Source organism: Nymphaea colorata, chromosome 10, assembly GCF_008831285.2.
Source record: "Nymphaea colorata isolate Beijing-Zhang1983 chromosome 10, ASM883128v2, whole genome shotgun sequence".
NCBI classification, from domain to species: Eukaryota; Viridiplantae; Streptophyta; class Magnoliopsida; order Nymphaeales; family Nymphaeaceae; genus Nymphaea; species Nymphaea colorata.
Genome location: NC_045147.1, coordinates 23,430,688 through 23,456,288, shown reverse-complemented (window position 1 = coordinate 23,456,288; position 25,601 = coordinate 23,430,688). Strand labels below are relative to the sequence as shown.

Below are 25,601 nucleotides of genomic sequence, written 5' to 3'. Positions count from 1 at the left end.
GAACCAGAGATGAGATCAACACCGACGGCTTGGAGTCGGACCCACATGGCAAGTGGATTCGAACAGCGCGCCGAAACCTGACGTGTACAAAGGGACGTCACTGGAACTCTATTGACGAAATTACCCCTGATTCTGGTTTCCTTCTTCTGAGTGGCGAAATTGTCTCTTCCTTTGGGTGAGATAGAACCCGATCCGATCCCCTGCAGTCGCCTTCGGAACAATCGCAGCTGGGGTTTGGGTGGTTTGGTTTCCAATCCAACCCAAACCCGAAGAGGGCAAAAACGGCAAGCTTGTGAAGAAGACTTTGGCCAAGACTCTCGTGCCGAGGAGTAGACCCGTGCGTTTCCACTAAAAGAAAGATAGTCGTGGAAGCGCCCGAAGGCACCTGGCACTAACCTCCAGATGGCGGTTGGCGAGCAAGGAAGTAATAGGGCTTGTATTTCAAAGGATTCACACGCTTTCTTGCGTTATATAAGGACGAGTATCGAGCTTCCCGTTCTAGTGTTCACTCGCTCTTTCTTCGGCCCTTCTTCTTCTTAGAGGTCCTTTGATCTTCTTCCGGTTTTCCCTTCAGGAAATGCCTGGGAACGCGGTGGTGGAGGCGGGGGAAGAGACGGGGCATGGCCACGAGCTGCGGGGAAAGATGGATTCCTGGGGGAAGCTGAGGAGGTTGGACTCCTTGGCCCTTGAGTCCGGGAAGATTCCCGGACGGAGCGGCCATGCACGCAAGGTGAGGAACTCTCCTTTGGAAAGGAAGCTGAAGAGACTTCGATCTAGGTTTCGCTCTTCTAATTCCATGTTGATTTTCCTCAGCATGTTGCCGTTACATTGCGATAGTTTCCTATTCGATCGTCTCATGGAGTGCTTCTTCCTTTGAATTCCGGTCCATTACGCGACTTCGTTTCAGGTTTATGCGATTCACGTAGTTATTAAGTTTAGTCGATTGAAATTACTTGCATAATTTCTTTGATAAAAAAAAAAATCTTCTTTTTCTTAAATTTTTTTCATGGACTGCTTTTTCCTTCAAGAATTCAACATCCGAGAAGTCAATTAGGCTTTCTCATTAATCAAAGATTTTTGTTATTTTTCTTTTCCTGTCTTCCGCAAAGCAGCTGCTGGAATATTCTTGTCCTGCTGGAGTGCATCGACATTATTATTTTCTGTTAGGTTTTTTTGGCGGTTCTTTTGGAAAGACAAAAGGCCGGGAAACGAAGCCTAACTTGTCTTCTGAAAATTCATCAAAGAATTTTTGTTTTATTTTTTCTAACCGAACAACGGAAAGGTTTCTATTCTTCTACATACCTTTTCTTGTGCAGTTCACCGAGAGAATGATCGTTTTCTAAATTTCTTCTGCAAAGCTCCGCCTAAGAATTTGAAAATATCGTGTCCTTCGCTCCCTTACAATTTTTCTTGTCCAACTGTTGTTTTGCACTATCAGTCCATTGCAATCGTCATATTCAATATATATACATGACTAGGGCTTTGCCCCTCTCTCTTTTAAACAGTTTGCACTAACATAAAAAATCTTGTTCTCAGGAAACTTTTGACAGTCTAAAATATTGTCGTTTTCCTAAAATGTCTGGAACATCAAATATACAAAATAAATCACATATGAAACTATGAAGAAAAGAAAACTCAGAGTATTGCCTTTTATCAGTAAATATCCAGATAGTTGAGTTTTATTTTTTACCTGGCCTATCTGTGGAGATGTGAATGGTCCAAAAGTATTTGAATATTCTATTTGAATCCAAATATAGATAACTGTATTTGATAGGAAAATTCCCGCCTGATTGGCAATCTGATGTAGTTAATGTATAGGTTTTTTTCTCCATAGACATTTGTATTTTATAGACATCCAAATCGAATATCACATACAAAAATTCGAATGTGGTTTTGTATTTTTCAAACCTATCAGTTTCTATCCTTTTCTGGTCGAAGTCAAATGCTTAGTCTATATATGCAGTGTGTGTGCGTTTTAAATTTGAAAGCAAGGAGACAAGACCCCAATTGATATTGTTTAAAGCAAAAGAAATTTTCTTGATTGCTCGATTTTTTGTATGAGACTACTACGATTTTATTTTTTTACTACCCTTCAATTTTAAGATGACTTTCTCATAGGCACCATCTAATGGACTGATCAAAATGATTTTTGCAGGACCCGAGCTGGGAGACGATCCTTAAACTGGCCTTCCAGACCATCGGCGTGGTGTACGGAGACATAGGGACATCGCCACTGTACGTGTACTCAAGCACTTTCACGAACGGGATCAAGGACACCGACGACATCTTGGGAGTTCTTTCCCTCATCATCTATACCTTCACACTTATTACTGTCTGCAAATACGTGTTCATCGTCCTCTGGGCCAACGACAACGGCGATGGTCTGCTCTCTCTCTCTCTCTCTCTCCCGCCCCCTGTGGACGTCATCTTCGTTGAAGAAAGAGTGTCAAACTTCTATAGGCTGATCTTGAATTCTCCCTTTACCATATTCTAACCGCATGGTTATTTGAAAAGTAAATCCTATAACGCACTCTCGTTTATTTTCGAAGAAGATGCGTCCTCAGTCCTTACCCACAAAAACTACGTTTCGTCGTCGACTGCGGGACATAAGAACTTGAAGTTCGTGGGAGGTCAAATCCTCACCGTTTGTCGTCTCTCACGTCATTTGTCTTCTTTTTCGAAAACAGTAAGGTTCTTTCCTGGAAATTGTGTTCTTCGTGGCCAAATGAAAAAAAATTCCACATTCCCTTTGTCTTTCCTTTTGCCAACTCATCCACCTAAAATTTGACACCTCCGACACAAGATAGATCGAATGTTCCCGGTTGAAAGGGTCATATGTGGTGACCTAAAAGCATAGGTCAAAAAAAAAAAGAAGATTGAGATATTTTCAAAAACTTATATGTATAAATGTTTAACGGTCCTTACATACTCTATGCATGGACGAGGTGTGCACATAACCCATTTTCAACGGGTTATAGCTTATGTGCGGGTTATATATGGGCTCGTGATAGAGGGCTTACGTGCACACGATTGTGCATGAAAAATTACGTATAGAGGCATACAATGGCTAAACAAATTTAAACAAAAAAAAAACATTTGAGATGGACAGAAAGAGGTAATAAAAAATTCAAAAGTTTAAAATGAACAATAATTTTTTGAAAGTGGCTCCATCCTCTGTTTGTTTTTTTCCCTCTATGCACAACCCTTTATAGGCAACTCAATCTCTAAGCCGTTTCTCATGCTTAAACCCCCTTATGACACTGGCCAGGCCCTCCAAGTGAGACCAAGAGAGCCATGTGACATGTGTCAATAGGGGGTCTATTTGATTCTGCCTGTGAGAATACACGTAAACATTAAAAATTCTTCAAGACAACAGACAATTTTGATGCCCAGTTCCTATCAAATTAGAAGTGATTATCCGTTTGTAAGATTAAATCTTAACAAGCGAGACAGAAGGGTCCAGCTTTCAACGATCGACTCACTTTTTGAATGGCTGCAAACTTAGGTTTTCTTCTCTTTTCATATTTCTTTTAGGCGGCACGTTTGCGCTGTACTCGTTGATCTGTCGTTACGCGAAGGTGGGGTTCATTCCCACGGAGCAAGCCGAGGACAAGGACGTCTCCAACTTTCGCCTCGAGCTGCCGAGCACGCGGATGAAGAGGGCCTCGAAGCTAAGGTCGAAGCTCGAGGGCAGCACATTCGCCAAATATGCCCTGCTCCTCATCACCATGCTCGGCACCAGCATGGTCATTGGTGACGGCGTCCTCACGCCCTGCATTTCAGGTATATAATATCTCAGAGAGAGAAAACAAGCTCAAGTTAGCACCCAAGTCATATGTAGGAGCTATTCGATTAAGTGTAGCCGTCTGCAGTTCGTTTAACGGTTAGGTTTTCTGTAGTGATTGCTAAACTTGCATCAGATGGTAGAGGATTAACATATTTATAAATATGTTAATTTTCTTGGCAAATGACAAATAGCCTATATGTTCTGAAAGCCTTTGACTATTCTGTCTGATTGAATAAACTGGTGCAGTGCTGTCAGCTGTCGGAGGAATTCAGCAAAAGGCTCCATCCTTGACTCAAGGTGATTGTCTTATGATCTTCTTTAGAACTGAAAGTGCGAGGATTCGAGCTCCATTTCCCTTTTCTTTCTTTTCGTGTGACGATGTTATACGAAAGTATAATAAGAGCTTGTTTAATAGTGCTCAAGACGGCTGTCCGTAGAACGCCATAGTCCCCGTGCTCGACGAAAACGGCATGGACGATATTGGACTTTCTATTCTAGCCCGTTACTCCATTCCGCAGGAACGGGGGACAGGATGCCGTTCTAAGGGTCCACTGGACCACTTCCAGTTGAGCAACTCCAGCCGACTCAATTCAAAAATCAACCAAGTCAAGATGAATCTATCTATCCAAGCTCTTTTCTTAAATGAGTCAAGCCCAGACAACTTCCTCTGAAGTTACTTGTAGGCTTGAATAGGCTCGGATGACTGTAGCATGTGCATGAATTGAACTATGCTATTGCATCCCCCGTATAGGGTTCTAGCGACTACCCACTCTGCTGTTTTGCTCACACTTTTTGAAAAAACGTCGAAATCTTTAGGTAAATCTTGTACTGCTGAATCTCTCTTATGGTTTTGTAGTAGAAACCGCGACCGTTTAACATTTTTGTAACTGATTTCCATGCTTTCCTTGCTTTCTTCGTATCTTGGAATTTCTTTTGCCCACGTTAGAACAAAAGTAATTATTTAGCTGGTGTTATAATTAGAATATCGACTGTTCAATAGTGAGTGACATTTTATTTTAATTGATTTTGCAGAGAAGATAGCATGGATCTCGGCAGTGATTTTAATTATTCTTTTCCTAGTACAAAGGTTTGGAACAGATCGGGTCGGTTATACTTTTGCTCCCATAATCTTTATCTGGTTTCTCTTCATCGGATTGATCGGAATATACAATTTCGTAAAGTTTGACCCGTTGGTCATCAAGGCCGTCAATCCCAAATACATAATAGATTACTTTAGGAGGAACAAGAAGGACGCGTGGATCTCTCTTGGTGGGGTTGTCCTTTGTATTACGGGTAAACGACTCTCTCTCTCGTGTCTAATATATTATTTGATGCCTCCGTTTTATTTTGTTGCTGATCTCGTAGCGATAGTCTCTGTTGATCACCAGGTTCTCTTATGGGCGGTTGGTTCTCTTTGTTTGTTTCTGTTACGGCCCGGTTTTTCCTGACATAGTGGTTGACTTGTATCCCTCCAACAGAGTGTTGGAGGAGTTTTTTTCGTCTTGCAATGTTGAAATGATCATTCTCATCCATCGGGGGTTTTATGTATATCTTTAGTTCGTGAAGGAAGTCGAACTGATATTCTGGTTTGAAAATTCCTTCATTAGTCTTGTGCATCTCTGCGTCTTTTCTGTTTTGAGAAGGTTTTTTCACTTACACACGTAGATACAGCGTATGCACAAAGGGAGGTGAAGTGGGCAAACCTTGAGAGGGTAGTAGTTGCTATCAGATTTATAATTGAAGATTAAATCACATCGCCAATTTCCAAATAGCACGTATTCTGATAATGATGGTAACTGTTATGCAGGCACGGAAGCTATGTTTGCTGATCTCGGTCATTTCACAGTCCGTTCAATACAAATAAGCATGTGTTCTATTGTTTTCCCCTCATTAATGTGTGCGTATACTGGCCAAGCGTCCTACCTACGCAAACATCCATTGGATGTTGCCACGACTTTCTACAAAGCAATACCAGGTTGCTAGATCTTTGTCACTTTCTATTGTATTTCTATAGCTCATTCGTTCTATGCAAACCTTACTATCATCTGCTTGTTTATTCAGGTCCTTTGTACTGGCCAATGTTCATCGTGGCCGTTGCGGCAGCCGTTATTGCCAGCCAAGCAATGATCTCTGGCACTTTCTCTATCATTCAGCAATCAGTCTCACTTGGTTGTTTCCCACGAGTGAAGATCGTGCACACATCCACCAAGTATGAAGGACAGGTGTACATTCCTGAGGTCAACTTCTTACTCATGGTTGCATGTGTGGCCGTCACCTTGGGCTTCAAAAATACCGTCAAGATAGGAAATGCTTATGGTATGCTTCTTGAATCTTTAAAATGCCAGTATAGTGCCTGCTTTTAAATGTGATTAGTGGAATTTCTACATCAATTAGCATGAATCACATTAAAACAGCCGTTTAAATCTGAACGGTGATAGGTTTCATATGTTCCGTAACGTCAGTGGCATTTCTTTTGGATCATGCTATCCAGTTTTTTCAACCTGTTTGACCATAGAACGCGAGATATTCTTCCTAAGTAGATTGATGAACATATTTGCAGAATTGTTTTCAAGTCCATGCAACGCAAACTCTAATGTCAATGTTTTCTGCTGCAAATTTGTCCTTAAATTGGTTATCAAGGATGAAGCATTGTTTATGATCTTATAAGTGTGTGCGTGCATATGCATGCTTTGCTTAACAAGGTAAATGAACTAACATAAGTTTTTGGTCAGGCATTGCTGTGGTGTTCGTGATGCTTCTCACTTCTCTTTTCTTGGTTCTAATAATGATAATGATATGGAAGACAAATATTATTTTGGTCGTCGCCTACATCACAGTATTCGTTTCTGTTGAATTGTTCTACTTGAGTTCGGTACTCTATAAGTTCGACCAAGGTGGTTATCTCCCCTTAGCCTTTGCCGCTGTACTAATGTTTATCATGTACATCTGGAACTCCGTGTATCGTAAAAAGTACCTATACGAGTTTGAGAACAAGGTCGCACCAGAAAAGATTCACGAGGTTGCCGCGGAACCGGGTTTTCGTCGACTTCCCGGCTTAGGCCTCTTTTGTTCAGAGCTAGTTCATGGCATTCCTCCCATCTTTACTCAGTACATCTCCAATGTGCCTGCACTGCACTCAGTTCTCGTTTTCGTATCAATAAAATCCCTTCCCATAAGCAAGGTGTCTGCGGAAGAGAGGTTCCTTTTTCGGCGGATTGGGCAGCGAGAGCTGGCTGTGTTTCGCTGTGTTGTGAGATATGGCTACACTGACTTAAGGGGAGAGCATGGCTCGTTCGAGAAGATGTTGGTGGAGAAGTTGATAGAGTTCATAAAGGATGAAGCTACGTTCTCTGCGAAGGCCAATGGAAGAAGTGCTTCGATGCAGGGCAGCAATAGTGTCGGAGATGAAGGAGAAGTTGCTGAAGACAAGATAGAAGAGGAAGTCGAGAAAGAGCTGCAGCTGGTTCACAACGCATATAGAAGTGGTGTTGTGTACTTACTGGGAGAGAGTGAGGTGGTAGCTGCCAAAGGATCTTCATTAGGAAAGAGGGTGGTGATTGACTATGCATACAACATCTTGAGGAGGAACTTAAGGCAAGGTGCAGGGGTTTTGTCTGTGCCGCATCGACGACTTTTGAAGGTGGGGATGACATACGAGATATAACTTCTTAAACAAGTGGGAGCGATGGTGAAACTCTGGTGGAGCACATCAGTATGAGTTTGTCGTCTTATTCTTTTCCAAATTTTCAGTATTTTCGAGCTTTGAAACTCTTGTGGAGCAGTCTATCGGTTCAAGACATGCAAGCCGTATAACATAAGCTATTTGTAATAATGTTTTCAGTACAAGCATGCTAGCATTGTCAACATTTGAACCGACATAGATGCGCTGGTTTAGTTAAGTTGCTGTACCGACAATTGTCTCCTCGCAATGTAAGCATTTGAGGTAAATGCCCCTTCTGCGGCCTTGATCCCGAGGGACTAAGCTGGGACTGTTGTATAGCCAGAGAACAATCTCCCTAAGCCTGTCAAACGGGACCTGTTCCATGGCTAGCTACTTTTAGTAAGGAAATATTTCCATTAATGGCTTTTCATGGTTGATCGATTAGGCATTTGACTGATGTTGTCACTCAATCATGAACCTCCAATTTACGCTCTAGCAAATGGAAGAGGCAATGCTCAATTTCACGTTATAGCGTGGTAAAATTTGTCCCACGCCCAAAGGTTGGGAAAAAACTACTTTCAAACACCACAAAATTACAGATCAAAGGACAACTTGTCCAAAATAAGTTTCACGCATGACAAGTTATTCAAGATAAACTGTCATCGTAGCACCTATCCCTAGAATCAAAGACTCTCTTATTGCACATGTTCCATATGTTATTCTTATAAAAGAACAAGCACCTTTTTCCCCTTCTCATATGCGCAAATGCATTCTTCGTTCTCCGGTTATTTTCACAGCACACATTATGTAGAGTTTCAGCATGGACATATATTGCCGACCTAAAAGTTGAACTCAGGAGAATAAAAATAACAACCAGGAACATATTTAATTTTTTCATCCTTATTTTCTTTAGCAAGAGTCAAACTGTTAAAAGATAATGCTTAGAGCTTGATTTATCCTTCTAACAACAGATTTTTTCTAATTTAATAAGTCACCAAAGGAAAAATATTTGGAATCTAACAACCTTCGGGACCAACTTGTGGCAAAGGTACAAGCTTTTAGAAAGTGGAGCAGGTGAAACTAGTCAGCACAGAGCTTGCGTTTGTGCTTATTTACAAGACAAGTAAACGAAACTCCTCCTTTGATATGGTTGTACAATCTAGCGTCTTCAAGAAGAGACATTTGCATCGCACAAAGATTACATTCAAAGAATAGCTTAAAAAATATCTAAATTAAATTTTCGCCTCCAAAGGACCAATCACATAGCTTTCAGTAAAGCTGAAAAAGAATTGAAATACTATATGCCATTCCTAATTTCTAACTCATGCTTAATTAGGGCCATATATTCTCTCTTTCTTTCCCATCAGGAAAACTGAAAACTTGTTTTGCTGAGCTAAAAAAGGTTCATTTCATGCTAACCATAGATAGAAAAACTGTTAATCGAAGCAGCGAGAGCCATTTATTCAGTAGGGAAATATAGAATTCCTTTCCTTCCCTCTGAAATTTAAAGGGAAGTTTCTGATTTGAACGCTCATGGGAATATAGTACCCCTGCCCTGAGGTCCTCTTTGACAAAGAAGATATACTACTGTGGCTTGCGAGAGGGAAAGTGACAGTGATATGCACTTGGCCATGACTGCTTGCCGGAAGGCCATGGCTGCTCCACTATACCACCTCTATCCGTGACTTTCTTCAGTCATTAATTACTGTAGGGCACCAAAATCAAAATTTGTACATTGCCGAAAAGCATGTTATCCAGACAAAAACAAAACGCAATGGCTGTCATTAGCAATGAACTAAATCTAAGGCTGTGCACTGACACGAGAACTCAAGGAAAAAATCGCTGAAAAAATGAGGAAGGAGTTGGGTGGATTCTATTATATGGCTTGTGAAAAGGTTGAGAAAATTTTTCTTTAACTGATTCTTTCCCAAGCATGATTCCTTCACTGAGCAACATTTGCCATGGATGGTGCATGCCACTTGAAATTGATCAGTTCCATGGCTAGAGCCTGAAGGAAGAACGTATATCATGGGAGACTATCATCAACACATGAAGGCAATGAAGGAAGGGTTGTATCTAGCGATGGTGGATTAAGGTTAGGTCATCATCTATTTGTGTCATGCAACAACTGAATCATACATCTGGTCTTAACTCTCAAGTTACTAGTATGCCAATAAGATTCCCTGACAACTCGTCCGGTTGAACAATAGTAAGGTGAAATGGGCAATCTGAAAATACTCAGACATCATATTGTCCTGATTGGCTAAATGCATCATCGTTCCTAATCGACCGGATTTACATAGTTGGGATACCGTCCTCTTTTCAAGGCGATTCACCCCCACATTGACATGAGGCACGTTGGACTCCATCCTTTACATATGATATTATACTGTCATATCTCTGTTAAATGAACCCCAGACAAAATACAAGATCCCAATAGCCAATACCAGAAAATAGTTGACCTTCCATATCATATGTATCAAAGGTATGAAGGATACTTGGAGGACGTGAGCAGATGCCAACAGCAGATGTTCAAGGGGAAAGGCAAACTAAGCATGCATTGAAGCAGACAGACAGCAATAGTTAGAGAATCATACCAAGGAGCGAAGGGAGTCGCCATACACACAGACACAACTTCTCATAAGGCGCCTTTGATCCAAACCAAACCTCGCTCAATACGCGAACTACAGGTGAAGAGAGAGAGAGAGAGAGAGAGAGAGAGAGACTCTGTAACGGCTAGAGTTATCTATTTCAGAGGGGTTTTGGTCTTGCAGGATAGGGAAGGCAAGTATTTTACATTCATCTGCAGACATTGAGTCATAAATTAATGGCTGCAAAAGAGGGAGTGAGAGAGAGACATCAGAAAAAGAGAGATCTTACTGGTCGGGCATTTCTTTACCAATTTAAGGGCCGATCTTTATTGCGGTGGAGCGAGGTCACACATGCACCAAACCCCAGAAATGGCTACTTTTGTTTTAAGCCACTGCTGCACACCTTCCCGCCTGTATCCCATGCCCTCTCTCACCGTCTAGTGGTCGACACGTTTGTCCGTACCAATCCACGTGCAATCATGGAGGAAGAATCTTGGGGAAGCAGGTTTGAACCCTCAGAAACCTCAGACAAGTTGCCTCTTTTTGGGCAGCACCTCCCAAGGCCATTCCCAACTGAAATTGGGCCGATTCCCCACCAACCCCAAGAACTCGCCCTTCTTTTTAGATTTTTAACAGTGGTTGAGAGGAAAAAAAATGGGGGGAGGGAAGGGATACCATAAAGGCTCTCGATATGATCTCCTAGATATGGTCATTCCGAAGTATGAGGGAGCCACATGAGCAGTAACAGCAGCAGCAGCAACTCCTGCTTCTGCCTTTTCTGTTGGATGTACTCAAATTGGAAGGATTGATCACGGGTTCTGTTTTGCATACCTTTGCCATCTTTGGAAACTATGAGATGTTGGAAGTTAAGAAGAGAAGCAAGGAATATGAGAATGGAGCATGGTGTGCATTTTATTTCTTGGGTTTTGCTCTTTCAAGTCTTGAATGCAACGTTAACTGTGATTTGTGCTGTAGGGTTTGGCTCCTCTCAAGCTTTGGAAACAACTATGAGCCTAGGGAGTTCAGAATGATGATTTTGGTTCTTCTACTCTCACGCCTTGGAGACCCCAGGGATCTTCCATGCCATGATTTTGGGTCTTGCTCCTATTTAAGCCGTGGAGACTGGCATGCAGAGTGAGGTTAAATGATATATACCTCAAGCAGTTCTGTTTGTGTTAGAAGGTCCCTAATCTTGCTAGGAGGTTATGGAAACAAATTAAAGAAACTCCCTAATCAGATGCAGTACCTCAAGCATAACAAAAAACAAGCAAAAATTAAACTCCCAGATCAGATATGTTTTATCTCAAAGAAAAAGATCATCAATTTTCAGTGCAAATCTTCTGTCGCACACAACCGAGTAATCATACAACTGTGTCTCCCCATGATAGAGAAATCTTGAAACATCAATAGACAAAGTCTAGTTATGAGATCCCCCAACCCCCGAACGAAAACTTTGCACTCCCGAGGGTGCAAATCATGCTATAAATAATCATACAAGCATCACAATGAACAATCACCACTAGCAATAAAGCATGTTAGCAGAAGACATTAATCTTGGAGATATCATATACCTTGGATTAACCACTGTCAGTAGAAGTTGCTGTTTCTCTTAGCCATGTGAGGATTTGAAGGCTGGCCTTCAAATTGGATGCTTTTGCTTCTTGGTGATCCGTCCTTGCTGCTGCTGCCCTTCTGGTTGCCATACCCAGGAGCAGTACTATTAGATTTCTCACCTTCTGTCTCTCTATACCTCTGCAAGTACCGGCGTACCGGCTCAACGTAGTCGTCGAAGCCGAGCGTCCCCATTGCCCAACACAAGTCGTCGCCGTTGATCGTCTTGCGCTTCTCCTTGCGGCACTTTTCTGACGCCTCGCCGGTGACAAAGCTGATAAACTCCGAGACGCATTCCTGCATGGTTTCCTTCGCTTCTTTGGAGACTTTGGCATTCGGAGGCAAGATTTGCTTCATAATTCGGCCGACGTTTGCGATCGGAAGCAGGCGATCTTGCTCCCTGATGCAGCCATCGTCGCCGACTGCCTCTGCGTTGCCGCCAGCAGCCTGAAGGTTGTAATCATCAGAGTCATGGCTACGTCCTAGTGAGTGAGCCATCTCTTAGTGGGCAGTGCTGGAGCTTCCCTGGCCTGTCTTGCTCAGGCATGTTGCTCCCTCATCCCCACTTGCTTATATGTGAAGAGGGGAAGTGTGCTTATGTCTTTCCTTTTCTTTTTCCTTTTCCTTTTTTAATGCATCAAAGTCTCTTCACGAGGAGAGATGAAGCAGAAAATCAAAACATTGAAACGGTCTTCAGATTCTGAAGTCAACAAGGTCAATATTTACTCCTGGTTTTGCTAGGACAGCCTTTTCAAAAATGCTTGGAAATTATTGTTCCAACTTAAATTTTTGTGCTGAACTCTAGCTAGGGTGGACCTGATACTACGATCGCAGGCATATTTGAACTGCATCAAGCTGTTTAGTAGTTCCAGATTAGCACTTGGATCTAGTGGCAGCCTGGGCACAGTTTTATATATATATATATATATATATATATATATATATATATATATATATATATATATATATATATATATATATATATATATATATATATATATATATAGAGAGAGAGAGAGAGAGAGAGAGAGAGAGAGAGAGAGATGTGTGTGTGCAATGCAAATATGCATGTGCACGCCCGTGTGCGAGCACATGTGTGTGTGTGTGCTTTTGAATGCATTTGTCTGCACGGGTCTATCCATGTGAGCAACGCCTTCACTGTGTTTGAGAGAGAGAGCGTGAGAAAGGGTGCGGAGGAGGAGGGGGTTGCTCATTGGTGGAAAGAGAGGTTATATAAAGAAGTCGGATTCCCATTTTCATGCACGAGTGGTCCTGATTCCATAAACTAATGCATCTCCTCGGAGACAGTATTTGCTTGAATGTGATGAGACCAAGGGAAGCCATTGAAGCTTAAAATGGCTCCCTCTATACCAACACCATTGACTGTAGTGACTTTAAGCATTGTTCCTACCGAAACATAAGCACCCACCAACAGTCTATAAGAAACACCACCATATCCAATCGCATAAACAAATCTCTCTCTCTCTCTCTCTCTTTCCCAGAAAATTAGATCCTGACCGCTACCAACATAACAACTCTGACTATGAGAGAAAAGATAAATTGAGAAGTAAGTGTTCTTGGCAGGACTGTAATTGGTAGCCTCGATTTAATGTTATATATATCTATGACAACAGACACACGCATTACCATCCTTATGTAACATATATTCATAATTTATTTGCTTTAGGACAGACAGAAACCATTTCTTTTATGAAACTGTACTGAGTGCTTCAGGACTGACTGTTTACAAAAGATTTTGAACAACTGATTTTTATCCAAACATTTAAGGAGATTTGCTTATACATTAAAAGAGTGCGGCCTAAGCATGGAGTGTTACAAAATCAATCGTGTAATGAAGGACATCCATAGAATTATTTTAGGAAAAAAAAATTAGAAAATGCAACTGTGTGTGGTCTGCAAGCAACCAAACTGCAACACGGGTGAACCAACAGCCAGTTCATCATATGAGAAGCTTTGCTTATGTTCTTTCCACTGCTATTATTTTTTATGCATACAAATCTTAACTGAAGTGCAACAACATTTAGTTTGAGGATTCAGCATGTGGTTGATGAAACGAGCACCGGTCGCAGGCATCACCAAAAGCTGTTGCAGAGACGCCATTGGCCAATAATCAAGAACATATAAGACTTTGTTTAGTCCCTGAACCAGATGACTGGCACACAGTACTGTAACAGGCCCCGGATCCCTTTCAAGTTATTAATTATTAATATGACATACTAGGCCCGAACTTGGCATTTCTCAGTTTTTGGGAGTGATTAAGCTTTCGATTCGCTTTCATATAATGGAAGCTGGATTAAATTATTCGCCATATTATATTCTTCACTGTAATATATTATTCTTCCATCTAAGCATGATTAGCCCTCTTGTGTTTCAACATGTCTATTTAAAGTATCTAAGCCCATCCTTTAGGCTCAAGAATCCATTCCCGTGGTCCCAATTAATCCTTAGTTAAAATTTTTCAAGTCCCCACATGCATACGGCAGAAGAAAAATATGGGTGTTTTTGAACTGTAATGAAATTCTATTGGCAGTTAAAAAGAGGACAGGTTTTTTCTTGTCAGTGGCCGAGGCACGTATGGGCTGGTGGGGGCAATTGCCCACACCAGCCCACAAATAAAAGCCTTATTTACACTTTGTTATCTCATTGTCTTTTTATTTTTTTGTATATAGAGTGCCCCTTAAAAGTTAAGATCTACAAAATAGTGCCTCCTATCCAGAATTTTCAGGCTCCGCATGTTTTTTTTTTTTTTTGTTTAGTTGTATTGGGAGGCATTGGAACCTTCTTTAGTGGGCGACTGTGCCTTTGATTCCATCTTATTTATCCTTTAATCAATGTGCCAAGTGGGTTCATCACTAAGTTAAGTAAATGAAAGTGATTAAGAAGTTGGTTTAAGAAATCCAGCATATTCTTTCTCAAAGAAAGAAAAAGGCCTGGAAACGACCATTGGAGTTGATTTTTCTTATCAAAAATCCCTTTGCATGACAGGGGAAGATTCCAGTTTGGAATTAAGCCCATTCCTGCCCAAATCCTTCAGTATTACTTTTACCACTTCAGACCATATTTTCTAAAAGGACTATAATAAGATCTAACACTTATGTGCAATTGGGATGGTGTATCTTTAACAGGTATTGAACTCAGACTCAGATTCAGTACCATTAAACTGCATATTGATCTGAATCGGAGTAGTAATTAGAACTGAATCTTTTTTTTTTTTCACTCAATTTGGAACTAAACTAATTTATGATGGGATCAAGAATCGGATATATCATAACCATTTACATCCGGGGCTTTGATAGTCTTGCAGGTTCACTATGTTCGTCTTAATGTTATCCATGCACACGCACATAGGCAGGCGAGGCTGCCATAGTGACCGCAATCAAGAAGAAAATGAAAATTTTTATATGTTTTGCACTTCTAGATCCTGCAACAAGCGCAGATTGTTCTGAGCTGTAAATAAAGTACAGGCAAAAGAACCGACAAATATTAAAAGAGTAGTCTAGAGAACATGTAAGAATCAATGTCAAAAACTAGTTCTTGTCTTAGTATTAAAAATGGAGCAGTTTGAAGGTACAATTTTCTCCTATGCTTTTTATAGAACATTCTTCTTTTTCTAACTGGCATTTGTAAAGTTAAGTGACAGATTTAATTGCAGTATACCGTCTACTTGCAGGGGCATGTTAGTAGGTTCTAGGACTAACATGTGCACTATTTAGGTGTCACGGACCCTTTTCTTTAATTTTCTTTCCCCTTCTTTAATTAATTTGATCATTCTAGTTAGGCTTGCTTGAGTTCGCTTCTCACTTTTGCCCACCGAACATATTCTAATGATTTTTCTTATATACCATATACCATATGAATTATATATTGCCAGCATATATATATAAATATATATCTTATTTGATAGTCCCCACACGGCTGATATCTTGATAAATTTACATTTAAAAGTAAATAGTTTGGCATGGATCCGTAGATGTCTTGAACTCTTACTAGTTTCTTACAAATCATGTTTTGGTTTGATTGATATTATCATTTTCTGCAATGATTTTTTTTATATATAATATGTCATTCATTTTGTTGCCTTCTTGCTTAGAAAACACATGTAAGTACAGTGGCAATTAGAATTGGCAAACAACCAGTCCAGTGGGACTGATCCTCAAACCTGTCCAAACATGCAGCTCATTTTTGCATGACTATTTCTAATACCTTTTAAACATAAAGCCTTATCAGGCTAGTTTCACTTCAAATTCGTAATTTTTGCACTCTGTATATATCGCATTTATTTTTATGATTAGGTTATTTACAGAAAAATCATTTAAAACTCGTCCAGGAAAGACTCTGTGCGTGTGTGTGTGTGTGTGTGTGTTTATATACACATGATTCCCTGCACATCTGGAAGCCTTAGATTAAAGGCAATATGCTAATCAAGTTATGCCGTTGTGCATTTTCATCAACCGTGTCTTGATTTCAATGTATTTTTCATTTTTTTTTTTAAAATGGAGACTTTGACCGCACATTTTTCGGCACCGTGTGAGCTGTCACCTTTTTTCTTGTCGTCATGAAAAGCAAATCTAAGGTGGCATAGTATGTGCTCTCTAAATCATTAGAGCACATCATTTGGTTTAAGTAAGTAAAATAATAGAGCTAACTTAAGGTCTCACAATTTGCCTGGTTTCCAACCCGAGCTCCAAGTATATGGTGTGGTAGTCCCTAACTACTTCCCACTTACTTTTGCAGTGCCTTGTTACCAGGGATCTGCTTGTACTGTCTTGGCTTTCATGTCCCCCCTCGGCTCCCGATTTGGTTATACTCCCACTTCCATCGCCGGAAAGATTCTGTGTTAACCGTTCCATCGCCGGAAATATTCTGTGTTAACCCAAAATGATATTTCTTTAGGGGGCTGTTGAAAATATGGAATTGGAAAGAAGTTTAATTGAAGAAATGGAAACAAAATCCAGATTTTTAAAACCTTTTTGTGTTTGCTGGAATTGGGTTTATATTCCAAGAAGTAAATTTCTCAGTTTGATAGGAATGAAAGATGAAAAAGAGAATCATTGGAGATTAAAAACTGCTGTGGAGCCAATAGTGTTTTTTTTTTTTTTTTGTCCTGGAATTTTTTTTCCACTCCTTAGGGTGGGATAAACTTTTTGGAAAGAAGTTTAGGAAAACATACCAAACGGTAAGTTTTTTCATCCCACGTTTGATGGGCAGAAAAAAATTTTAAAAATTTGAATTTTATTTCTATTGTTACAAATATTTTCTGCCCATCAAACGGGCCCTAGAGGAAATGAACAATAGCTGGGGATGTCAATGGATTGGATACCCACAGAATTTCTTCAAAAAATTCTGATATGAAAAGAAAATTTAGCATTCGATTAAGAAGTTTGTTCAGTTTTGTATTTAAGCTGAAAGACTTTCAATGAGATTTTAAAATTGGTTTTAGATAAATACCCAATTGGATTTGGGCTTAGATTGGGATTCAGTTTTAAATAATTTTCATTATCTCATGTAGTTGTATATTTGAAAGTCGGATTCAAATTCGGATGTGAAATTAAGAGCCGGATCCAGATTGCAGATTCAAAAATCAGATTTGAATGTGGTTGACTATTGTTCATTTGTGTTTGAATCCAAATTTGTCCCTAGATATGTGAACATCCGATAAATTTCGCTCGCAAAGGGTACTACATCAATCAAATCCGATCATTTGACATCCATAACTGTGTTAGTTCTTACTTAATGTTTTTTCTGTGAATAGATCACGGAAACTGTTGAAATTTGCGAAACGTCTCTTGCTCATTCTCACTGGCGGTGTCGTTTTAGCTGGAAATATTCCCGGGGACCTTCTTAATTGGAAGAACTGCAAGTTGACTAATTCTTTTGCTCTCCTTTTCTTACTCTTCCTTCTTGTTGCAGGCAAAAGAAGGTCTTTACTTCCGAGCCGCTTGTCAAGTGGGTGGAGCCTTTTTCAGCAAATAATTGGCCAATTTGCCGGCGATCAAGCCGTGTTCTTTGCTTGTTCAGAAAAAGGAACGAAAGGAAGAAGAAACTGCAAGCAATTTCACTGTCTGATTCTGCACGAGTGACGGCGCTCTTGCTGAGCAGGTAGCATGGCATTTGCAAATGGTCAAATCATGTTACTTGTTTTTCTGAAGAAGAAAATAGAAGAAAGAACTTCTAAGCAATTGCTCACTTGTTCATTTCTTTCCTGATCATGGCCTTCACCAGATTGAGATTATATATCAGTCGCTCTTTTGATGGTGCCAAATTGTTTTAATTGAAAAGAAGAAGTAGAGGAAAGAAAATTCTAGCAGAACCATCCTTTTTCAGTTTTCTGTTTATCACTGAAACATGGAAGGGGTCGAAGTTTCGCCTCGTCAAGAAAATGATCCTTCATTTAAATTGATAAACCAAATCAGCTCCACAGGTTGAACTGTCAGATAAAAAACTTTTTAAATGTTCGGAGTACTTTCAATACAAAGATTGGTTGTATAACAGGTTAATAACAGCAAAATATATGATAGCAAGCTCAAATATATGAACTACCAAATGGGCCTATCATGCAACAAAAATTACTCAAGAGTTAAAAATCAATTTGGATCTGCTTCTATGATCACCTGTGTAATTGATAGTGATCCAGATCTGTGAACGAAAACCGAAAATTTTTCAGTACAATATCTATCTCCATCAACTTTCATCAGTCATAAGCGGAGCTAGGTGTGGCCTTTTGCGGAGGACCAGGCCTAGGAGCCATAGCTCGGTCTAAAGTAAAAAATATATTTTTTAATATAAAATAATACATAAAAATATAATTAATTGTAATAAAATATATATCATTATTAAAAAATAAATTAAATTAAAAAAAAAACATGTTGGGTCCCATCGGGCCAACCCGGGCAGGGCCGAGCCGTTATTGGGCCGGCTCGGTACATTTTTTTGGGGCCGGATGCCTAGCCTTAGTGCTGGCCAACCAACACCATCCCTTGAAAATATTTATTATGAGTGAGCTGGACCTGGTCCAACCAACCACATGTGGTGCCCAAGGTCAATGTTATGTAGGTGCCAAACCCACTAAGGTCCACTATCTTTAATAAAATTTTGAGGCTCCACCACAGCCCTTTAGTTGGTCTTAGTCTCGATCAATCTGAGGACTGACCGGTTCGCATCGCAGCAGAAACCTGGCAGAGGTTGAGCAGGCGAGGAACAGCCAAATCGAATCTAGAGTTGCTCTCTGGTCCGATATATGCAAATTCAGATTTGATGGCCCATCTATCATGGAACTTTTCCTCAAAGGATGTCTACTCCCTCTCATTTTCCTTCACGTATCAAATTCCTAAAGTTTGAGTGACATCTGAAATTGGATCTTGCATATAAAATAGAAACAGAACAACTGCTCTTGAAGGATAACTAAAAGCCTCTAAGGAAAAAAATTTGCTGAAGTAAGAATAGAGGTACAAAAAGAGAGAAGCCATGAGCATCATTCTTTACACAACCTTAAACAAATAAAGGCCTTTATAGGAAGGTATTGTCCTTGGACTTTTTAGATTATGAAGAGACACTCCCCACCCTTTCTGGTTGTGTCTTGAGAGAATCACATCCAAATCTCTTGACTCTTTCTCACCCTACGGCATAAAACCCCAAAACTACTGCATGTACGCTCAAAACCTATCTTTGCTTCGGCTCACGAGAAGGTTGATGTTCATAGAAATTAAACCAGCGACTAGCTTTACCATAACAACTACATTAAACCCCTTCTAGGAGCTTTGGTAGGTGGAACACTCTCTAAGTACACTCTCTAAGTGTTTCATGAATAGTGAAACACTAAAACTAGTGTTCCATGAATCTACCCTAGCCTACCTTTGGAGTAGATTCGAGCATTCTCACTGTCAAACAGCCCGGTAAAAGACATGACAAAGCCAATTAAGTATCGTGTTCCAAAACTAAATTTCTCATTGTAACAATCAAGTTCCCATTTGGGTCCCCATCACAGAATCTCTTCATGTAAATTGTTAGTCTATTCTTATCAATATGGTGATGTAGTGACGACCCAATATTGGCAAATGAAATGATCTGCTTTTTCTTGTTAAAAGCAAGAAAATATCTTACTAACACTTGATAGTTAATTGGCCCCCTCTGTCTTATTTGGGCGGTGATCAGTGGAGACACGGCGGCCTGACTTTTCAAAAAAGGTCGAGGAAGATGCCACACAATGACAGCCTCAGACTCTAACCCAGACAAGTGAAAAAGGTCTCATGACATTAATGCGATTGAAATCCTTGGGCAATTACAAGTATGTTCAATCTTTTAAAAAATATGGAAAAGCTGTAAAAAGGAAAACCTTGGGCAATTATAAGTACGTACAGCTTTTGAAAATACAAGGGAAAGCGGTGAAACCAAGCAAGTAAATTAAAATTCCAAGACGCGAGAATTTAAACTCCTTTTCTTTTCAATATCTCGCAAGGTTTTAACTTCGACGAAATTTTTATGAAATCGCGCGATTTTGAATCTCAATCTTGCCAAGTTTGGTGAACATTGAAATTGAGAATTTGCATACGCCCATGCAGTCGAACTATTTCTTCATGCTTTGAATGGCCATTGGTAACATGGCAATGGATGCATGTTACAGAGCACATACAGTAGACCTCTCAAAAAAAACCAACATATTAGAAATGGACATCCATACTTATTGTAAGTTGAAATTGACAAAGCGCAATACATTACACGAACACATTTCTGCCAACAAGAGTGGAGTTCCCATCACTTTCTAGCAGGATTACAACATGACAATTTTCTCTGCATGTTGCGGGTCAGTGTCACAGGAGTTCCCATCAAGCATTGAAGCAGGGAACAGGCAAAGTAAAGGCAACCAGAAAAAAGAAAAAGAGAGGGTAAAGAAATCGATCACACTGTTCTAGAAGGCTTTTCTAGCAATGCAGAAAGATAAACCTCTACCTTGGACTTAGTTGACACAACCCACTTGTGCTTCTTGTACCTGAATTGCAGAAACATGTACATGTAATCATCAAGATCTTTCCTACTGCAGAAGAACCTATCTATCCACAATAACCCTCCTGGCCTAAGAATCCGATCCCAGTCAAACAGCACGAAATCCATAAGCTGCAGATCGATCCAACCATCGAGGAAACCACTGGTATGAATCAGATCCATTGTGTTGTCGAAGAAAGGCAACCTCTGATTCACAGTTACATACAGAGGAATGAGGCCCCTAAGTGCGATCATCTCATTGAATGGAGCCCCAAGATTCAAAGCAGTGGTGACGATAGTGACATTGTGCTCCTTCATCCTTGCTGCAAAACTTCCGGTACCCACACCGATATCGAGCCCGATTCTTATTTCCCCAGGCTTAGTGTTCAGTATGTCCGTTATCAGAAAATCTACAGCCAGAGAGGTGTTGTGCACCCACTTCACCTTTTCCTTCTCCAAATTAAAACAGCCAGCACACTTAGGCATCCCTTTAGGGTCCTTTCCTGCAAGGCAACTGAAGTTCTTGCACTGGTAAAAACTCCACCTGACGTTTTTATCATCTGGGAGCTGCCACAGAGACGCATTTATTGGTGATGGCCTGAGATACAATTTGGGAGCCCTTGTCAAGCATCTCCTTCGAGGCAATGGATCACACCCCTTGATCATGAGCCTCTGGCCTAGGTTCCAATCTTCTCTACAGTAGTTTCCTATGTCATAATTCATGTACTCTTCTAAATCTTTCCTCATCAAGACACATGCATGACCAATAGTGTTATAAACCCTCTTAATTCCATAGACATTCGTCTTCCCAGACCGAGTTTCCTTGGACGTAATGTACTTTCTTATCTCCTCAGTAGCAAAGAAATTTATTAGAGGGTCTTCTATCAACTCAGATTGCTCACTGCGCACCGGGATCCTGATTTGCCTAAGAGATACATGAGCACTGTAGACAGGTGGGAGTAATTCATCTTCCAATAACTTCTTCAACTCGGGAGATGACATATCCCTCTTCCCCATCTGCTGCACACTGCTTTCAAGCTTCGACTGCACACCAGCCAACTTCTCGAGAACATCCTCAATACGATCTGACAGTGCTTTCAAATCGAAACCTGAATATGAGTCTTTTCCACCGCAGAATTTGTGGCAAAGTTCATCATCACTCCAGAACAATCCAGAACGGTAAAATCTAAGCAGACTAGCCAGACTTACAATTACGACTAGACTTCCAAGAACAATCTGAAACATGCTCATTAAACTCCAAAGGCGGCATCTTGGTAGGCGAAATTTTGCCATATCTGGTTCGGGGGAGCCAGAAACAGGAACTCAACCTGTCATAGGTTCAAACAAGTCATCTTCTGTTATTCAAAGAACATTAGGTTGTTCTTGCAAGCATAGAGGTTTTAAAAGTCAACCTTCTGATCTGTAGCCAGATACACTGCCATTCCGCCACAGTCTCCCAGAACAACGTAATTTAAAAATAAAAAACAAAAACAAAACTTATAATAGAAGCCAATTGAATAAAAACTACCCACTAAAAATTCTCGAATGAAGACTTTTGATTGGAGACTTCCTAAACTATGTTATGTTTCTCTGCTTAGCTTTCCTATGTACCTCTGCATTTATTTCATTACTGTATTCTGCTCCATCTATTCTACTTTGGGAGCTCGAAGCATGTAATGGGCGAATAGTAAACTAAGAATACAAAAGCTATAAAGTAAAAGGCAAGGAAGATCATTTAAAACTGAGAACCTAGAAGCAAATACAGAACAAGGCCTCCGGTAGAGTCAGATGGCTGGAACAATAACAAAATATACAGGCGGCTAGAAAAGGGCGATGGAAATTAAGGATGACCACGAAGACACGCGCGAATAACATTGACCCACGGTACGCTTGGGTCATATTCAAACCATCCGATCAGAGGAAGAGACAGGCGAAGCGTATCAAAAGAGGAGATTCATGAAAACAAAAAAGTTCAAAAATTAGATGGATGACAAACTTACCCACAAGAAACTGAAGAAGGATGTGGGAAAGAAGTGGCTGCACAGCTTGAACGCCAGCCATAGGCTTAACGCAGGAGCAACCGCGAATCACATAAATGCCACCAGCTTCACGTTCTTTGCCTCAACAAAATTGTGCTACACGGACAAAAATTCAGGGAGGAGGCAAACACAAATCCTGAGAACATGTGCACAGAGAACGTCAACCTGCAATGAAAGAAAGCAAATATGAGAGGGAGAAAGAGATTCACGTAAAAGCAAATAAATGACGATCTTGATGATCATGGAGTCGCATAATCAATTGAACCCAAAAAGGAGAACTGCTCAATAAGGAAATTCATAAATAAGCAGGACATTAAAATCAATGGGAGTAGAAAAAACCAACTTGCGAAAGCTCGGGTTAGTAAGATCCAACACACCGTCACTTAAAGAACTAAGTTCTTTCTCCGAACTAAACAGACAAATCCAAGCAACAAAAAACGGCGATCCTGGATGTAAAAGATCTTGGCTAAAATTATACCCGCCAGAAGAGAGAGAACGAGCTCTCTGGCGTCCCGCCGGAACAAATCTCTCCGTCTCTCTCTCTCTCTGAGCTCGGTAGGTCGACGACCTAAAACCTCGAGGCCCAAAAAGCAAGGGAAAATGGGGGATACAAAAACAGACGGCCGATTGCCGACCTCTCTGACCACTCGCATTCGGCAGTACCTGCACGAGCCCTCACCCGCCCTCGGCGAAAGTTCCACTGTGTTCCTTTCACCTCGCCGATTTAACGCCCCGGAGGGCCGCCCGCTCCCCAGTGGGGTGGGGGCTTCCGACGCGGGAATCCGGCTAGGCAGCGTTCTTATTAAGAAAAGAACGGCGACATCTCAAACTATCGTCAACTCATTGCCATACAATACGTCAGATCTATATGCCGCGCGCAAACCAAATTGTGGGAAACTTTTTTCTAAAATTGAATTTGAAAAAAAGAAGGAACCAAATATTGTTCGCGTAATGACAACTGAAATTTTGATTCTTTGTGTAAATTAGTTTTTGTTTGATTTATAATAACCATAATTTCAAATTAAACTTAAGGCCAGCCAGATTTCCAAGATACGTTGTCTCCGCAAGCAAACATGCCTTCAAGGTTGTAAGACAATAAAAGATTTTAAAATTTTTCCTAGTGTGTTTGACTTAGGGATTGGCATCCCTAGCGCCCTATAACAAACTTTTGTTTGGCCAGAGGCACTCAAAGGACAACACATTGCGGCCTTTACGAAAAAAGAGTCAAACGCTCCATATGATAATTATCACCTTTTCATGGCAAGTATAAATAAACCCACAAACCATGCTAACGATACAATACAATACATATAGTTCATCAACATTTTTTTTTTTTTCTTTTCTCTTTTTTGGTTTTAATCCCTAAATTTAGCCAACACTTTCCACTTGAAAGTCGTAAGCTCCAACTACCAAACATAATTGGCCAAAGAAATCATGATTTTCAATCTTTCAACTTGTAATCAGACAAATTTAATGAAAAGTAATTTGAACTCTTTAAAGGGTGTTTGATAAGAAGTACATTATTGTTCTTAAACAACATCGTTTTATTAAACATAATCTAAGAACATTATTTTCTCATGCTAAAAAAGCATAACGTACTTATCAATGTTATTTCTATATATGTCAATACTATCTTTGATATAGCTATATGTTACATTCTGTTTGTCAACCGTGTGTTGCAAGAATATGTTCGCAAACACTCTCCTGGATATGGTATTAAAGGTGTCAAGGGGTTTACCAGCAGTACCCTAGACCCGGATCCATTTAATTGGATTCCTTAGACGAAACGAGAGTTGAATATTCTTGCATGGTTTAAGCGACTGAATCCGACGCTGAGCGTGGGATCCAATAATCGGATGTGGAATCAATTTTAAGAGCTCGGATCTGAGTTTTGACCCTAAATCCAAATTCCATATAAAGAGACTCGTTTAAGTTGAATATGGCGAATGATGGTTTTGAACCCCACTTACACCGGGTAAAATTCAGTCGATTCCTCTGAGTGTTAAAAAGTTTTAAGTGTGACACTTCAGTTGACATGTATAGTGTAGGTCTGTCCGAATCTCTAAGCAAAGAACAGAAGTAAGAATGTTGATAGGTCTATAGGCCGAGGCGCTCGACCAAACCGGTGGTCGGTTCGGTTTTAGTGAGCCTTGATTGACCCCGTTGGGTTATTCATGCAAAGTTTGACCGAAGAGTCAGCAAATGCCCAATTGGTCGCCGCAATCTAAAAAACCACATTTTCTTACCGGCCCATTGGAAAAGATATGAGCCCTTCTAAGTCTTCAAAATAACCGTGCCTATCCTTATCGTGTTCCCAAACTCTTGTCTCTTATTTTAATTAGAACCTCCGCTTTCTTACATTATTCCGTTGGTTTAAAGCAACATATGCCGTCAGCTACTAATGCACATCTCTTCACGAAATGAATTAGAAATTTTAATTCGCAGTTTTGGTCCAGCTGCTGGTCGGAAATGGACAGCGGAGACTTCAAATTTCTTTCTAAATGTGATTCGGTTGTGTTGTGCGTTCCTATTGAAATTTTGGACAAATTAAATAAGGTGGTTGTTAATTAAAACAGTTGGAGGGTGCTTTCCATGTAATGCAAAAGACACGTTCCCACTTTTTATCAAAGGGGTGTTTGAGTAATTTTACAAATAAGAAGCAATTTCGAATTTTGTTGTTTTATAATAGGCAACAAACATGACATGCTACCATACCACCCTTTATCGGGAGGCATTTTAGTGATTTTCTAAATGAAAAAATCGATTTTCATTTTTGACCTTTATAAATTATAAATAAAGGGCAACGGCGATATTTTTATCATTTTCAGCCCATTACATATGGTGGTCATAAATTTGTAATATATAACTTGTCCATGTCTATATTTTGTGAAAATGAGGTTTTTTTGATCCAC

The 25,601-nt window shown here is 40.2% G+C and overlaps 3 protein-coding genes across 6 annotated transcripts; 1 reads left to right on the top strand and 2 right to left on the bottom strand.

The window, feature by feature from the left end:
* The first annotated feature begins 509 nt into the window (after window positions 1–509).
* LOC116263379 (potassium transporter 5-like) lies at window positions 510–7,872 on the top strand. The gene is made up of 8 exons (XM_031643102.2): window positions 510–730; window positions 2,156–2,381; window positions 3,535–3,783; window positions 4,034–4,084; window positions 4,820–5,080; window positions 5,595–5,762; window positions 5,849–6,103; window positions 6,520–7,872. The coding sequence occupies exons 1-8, from the start codon at window positions 578–580 to the stop codon at window positions 7,449–7,451; spliced, it is 2,295 nt and encodes a 764-aa protein (XP_031498962.1). The 5' UTR covers window positions 510–577; the 3' UTR covers window positions 7,452–7,872.
* Window positions 7,873–9,086: 1,214 nt separating this feature from the next.
* LOC116263002 (nuclear transcription factor Y subunit B-3-like) lies at window positions 9,087–12,203 on the bottom strand. The gene is made up of 2 exons (XM_031642564.2): window positions 11,611–12,203; window positions 9,087–9,153 (listed from the first exon to the last, which is right to left on the bottom strand). The coding sequence occupies exon 1, from the start codon at window positions 12,146–12,148 to the stop codon at window positions 11,627–11,629; it is 522 nt and encodes a 173-aa protein (XP_031498424.1). The 5' UTR covers window positions 12,149–12,203; the 3' UTR covers window positions 9,087–9,153; window positions 11,611–11,626.
* An 8,123-nt stretch (window positions 12,204–20,326) lies between these two features.
* Window positions 20,327–23,512, bottom strand: LOC116263219 (probable methyltransferase At1g29790). Of its 4 annotated transcripts, none has more exons than XM_031642868.2 (3): window positions 23,168–23,512; window positions 22,651–22,854; window positions 20,327–21,978 (listed from the first exon to the last, which is right to left on the bottom strand). In XM_031642868.2, the coding sequence occupies exon 3, from the start codon at window positions 21,941–21,943 to the stop codon at window positions 20,567–20,569; it is 1,377 nt and encodes a 458-aa protein (XP_031498728.1). In that variant the 5' UTR covers window positions 21,944–21,978; window positions 22,651–22,854; window positions 23,168–23,512; the 3' UTR covers window positions 20,327–20,566. The 4 variants fall into 4 exon arrangements, with proteins under 4 accessions (XP_031498728.1, XP_049936251.1, XP_031498729.1 ...); XM_050080294.1 differs by having other exon boundaries at window positions 23,325–23,512; XM_031642869.2 differs by having other exon boundaries at window positions 23,353–23,510.
* Between the last annotated feature and the right edge of the window lie 2,089 nt (window positions 23,513–25,601).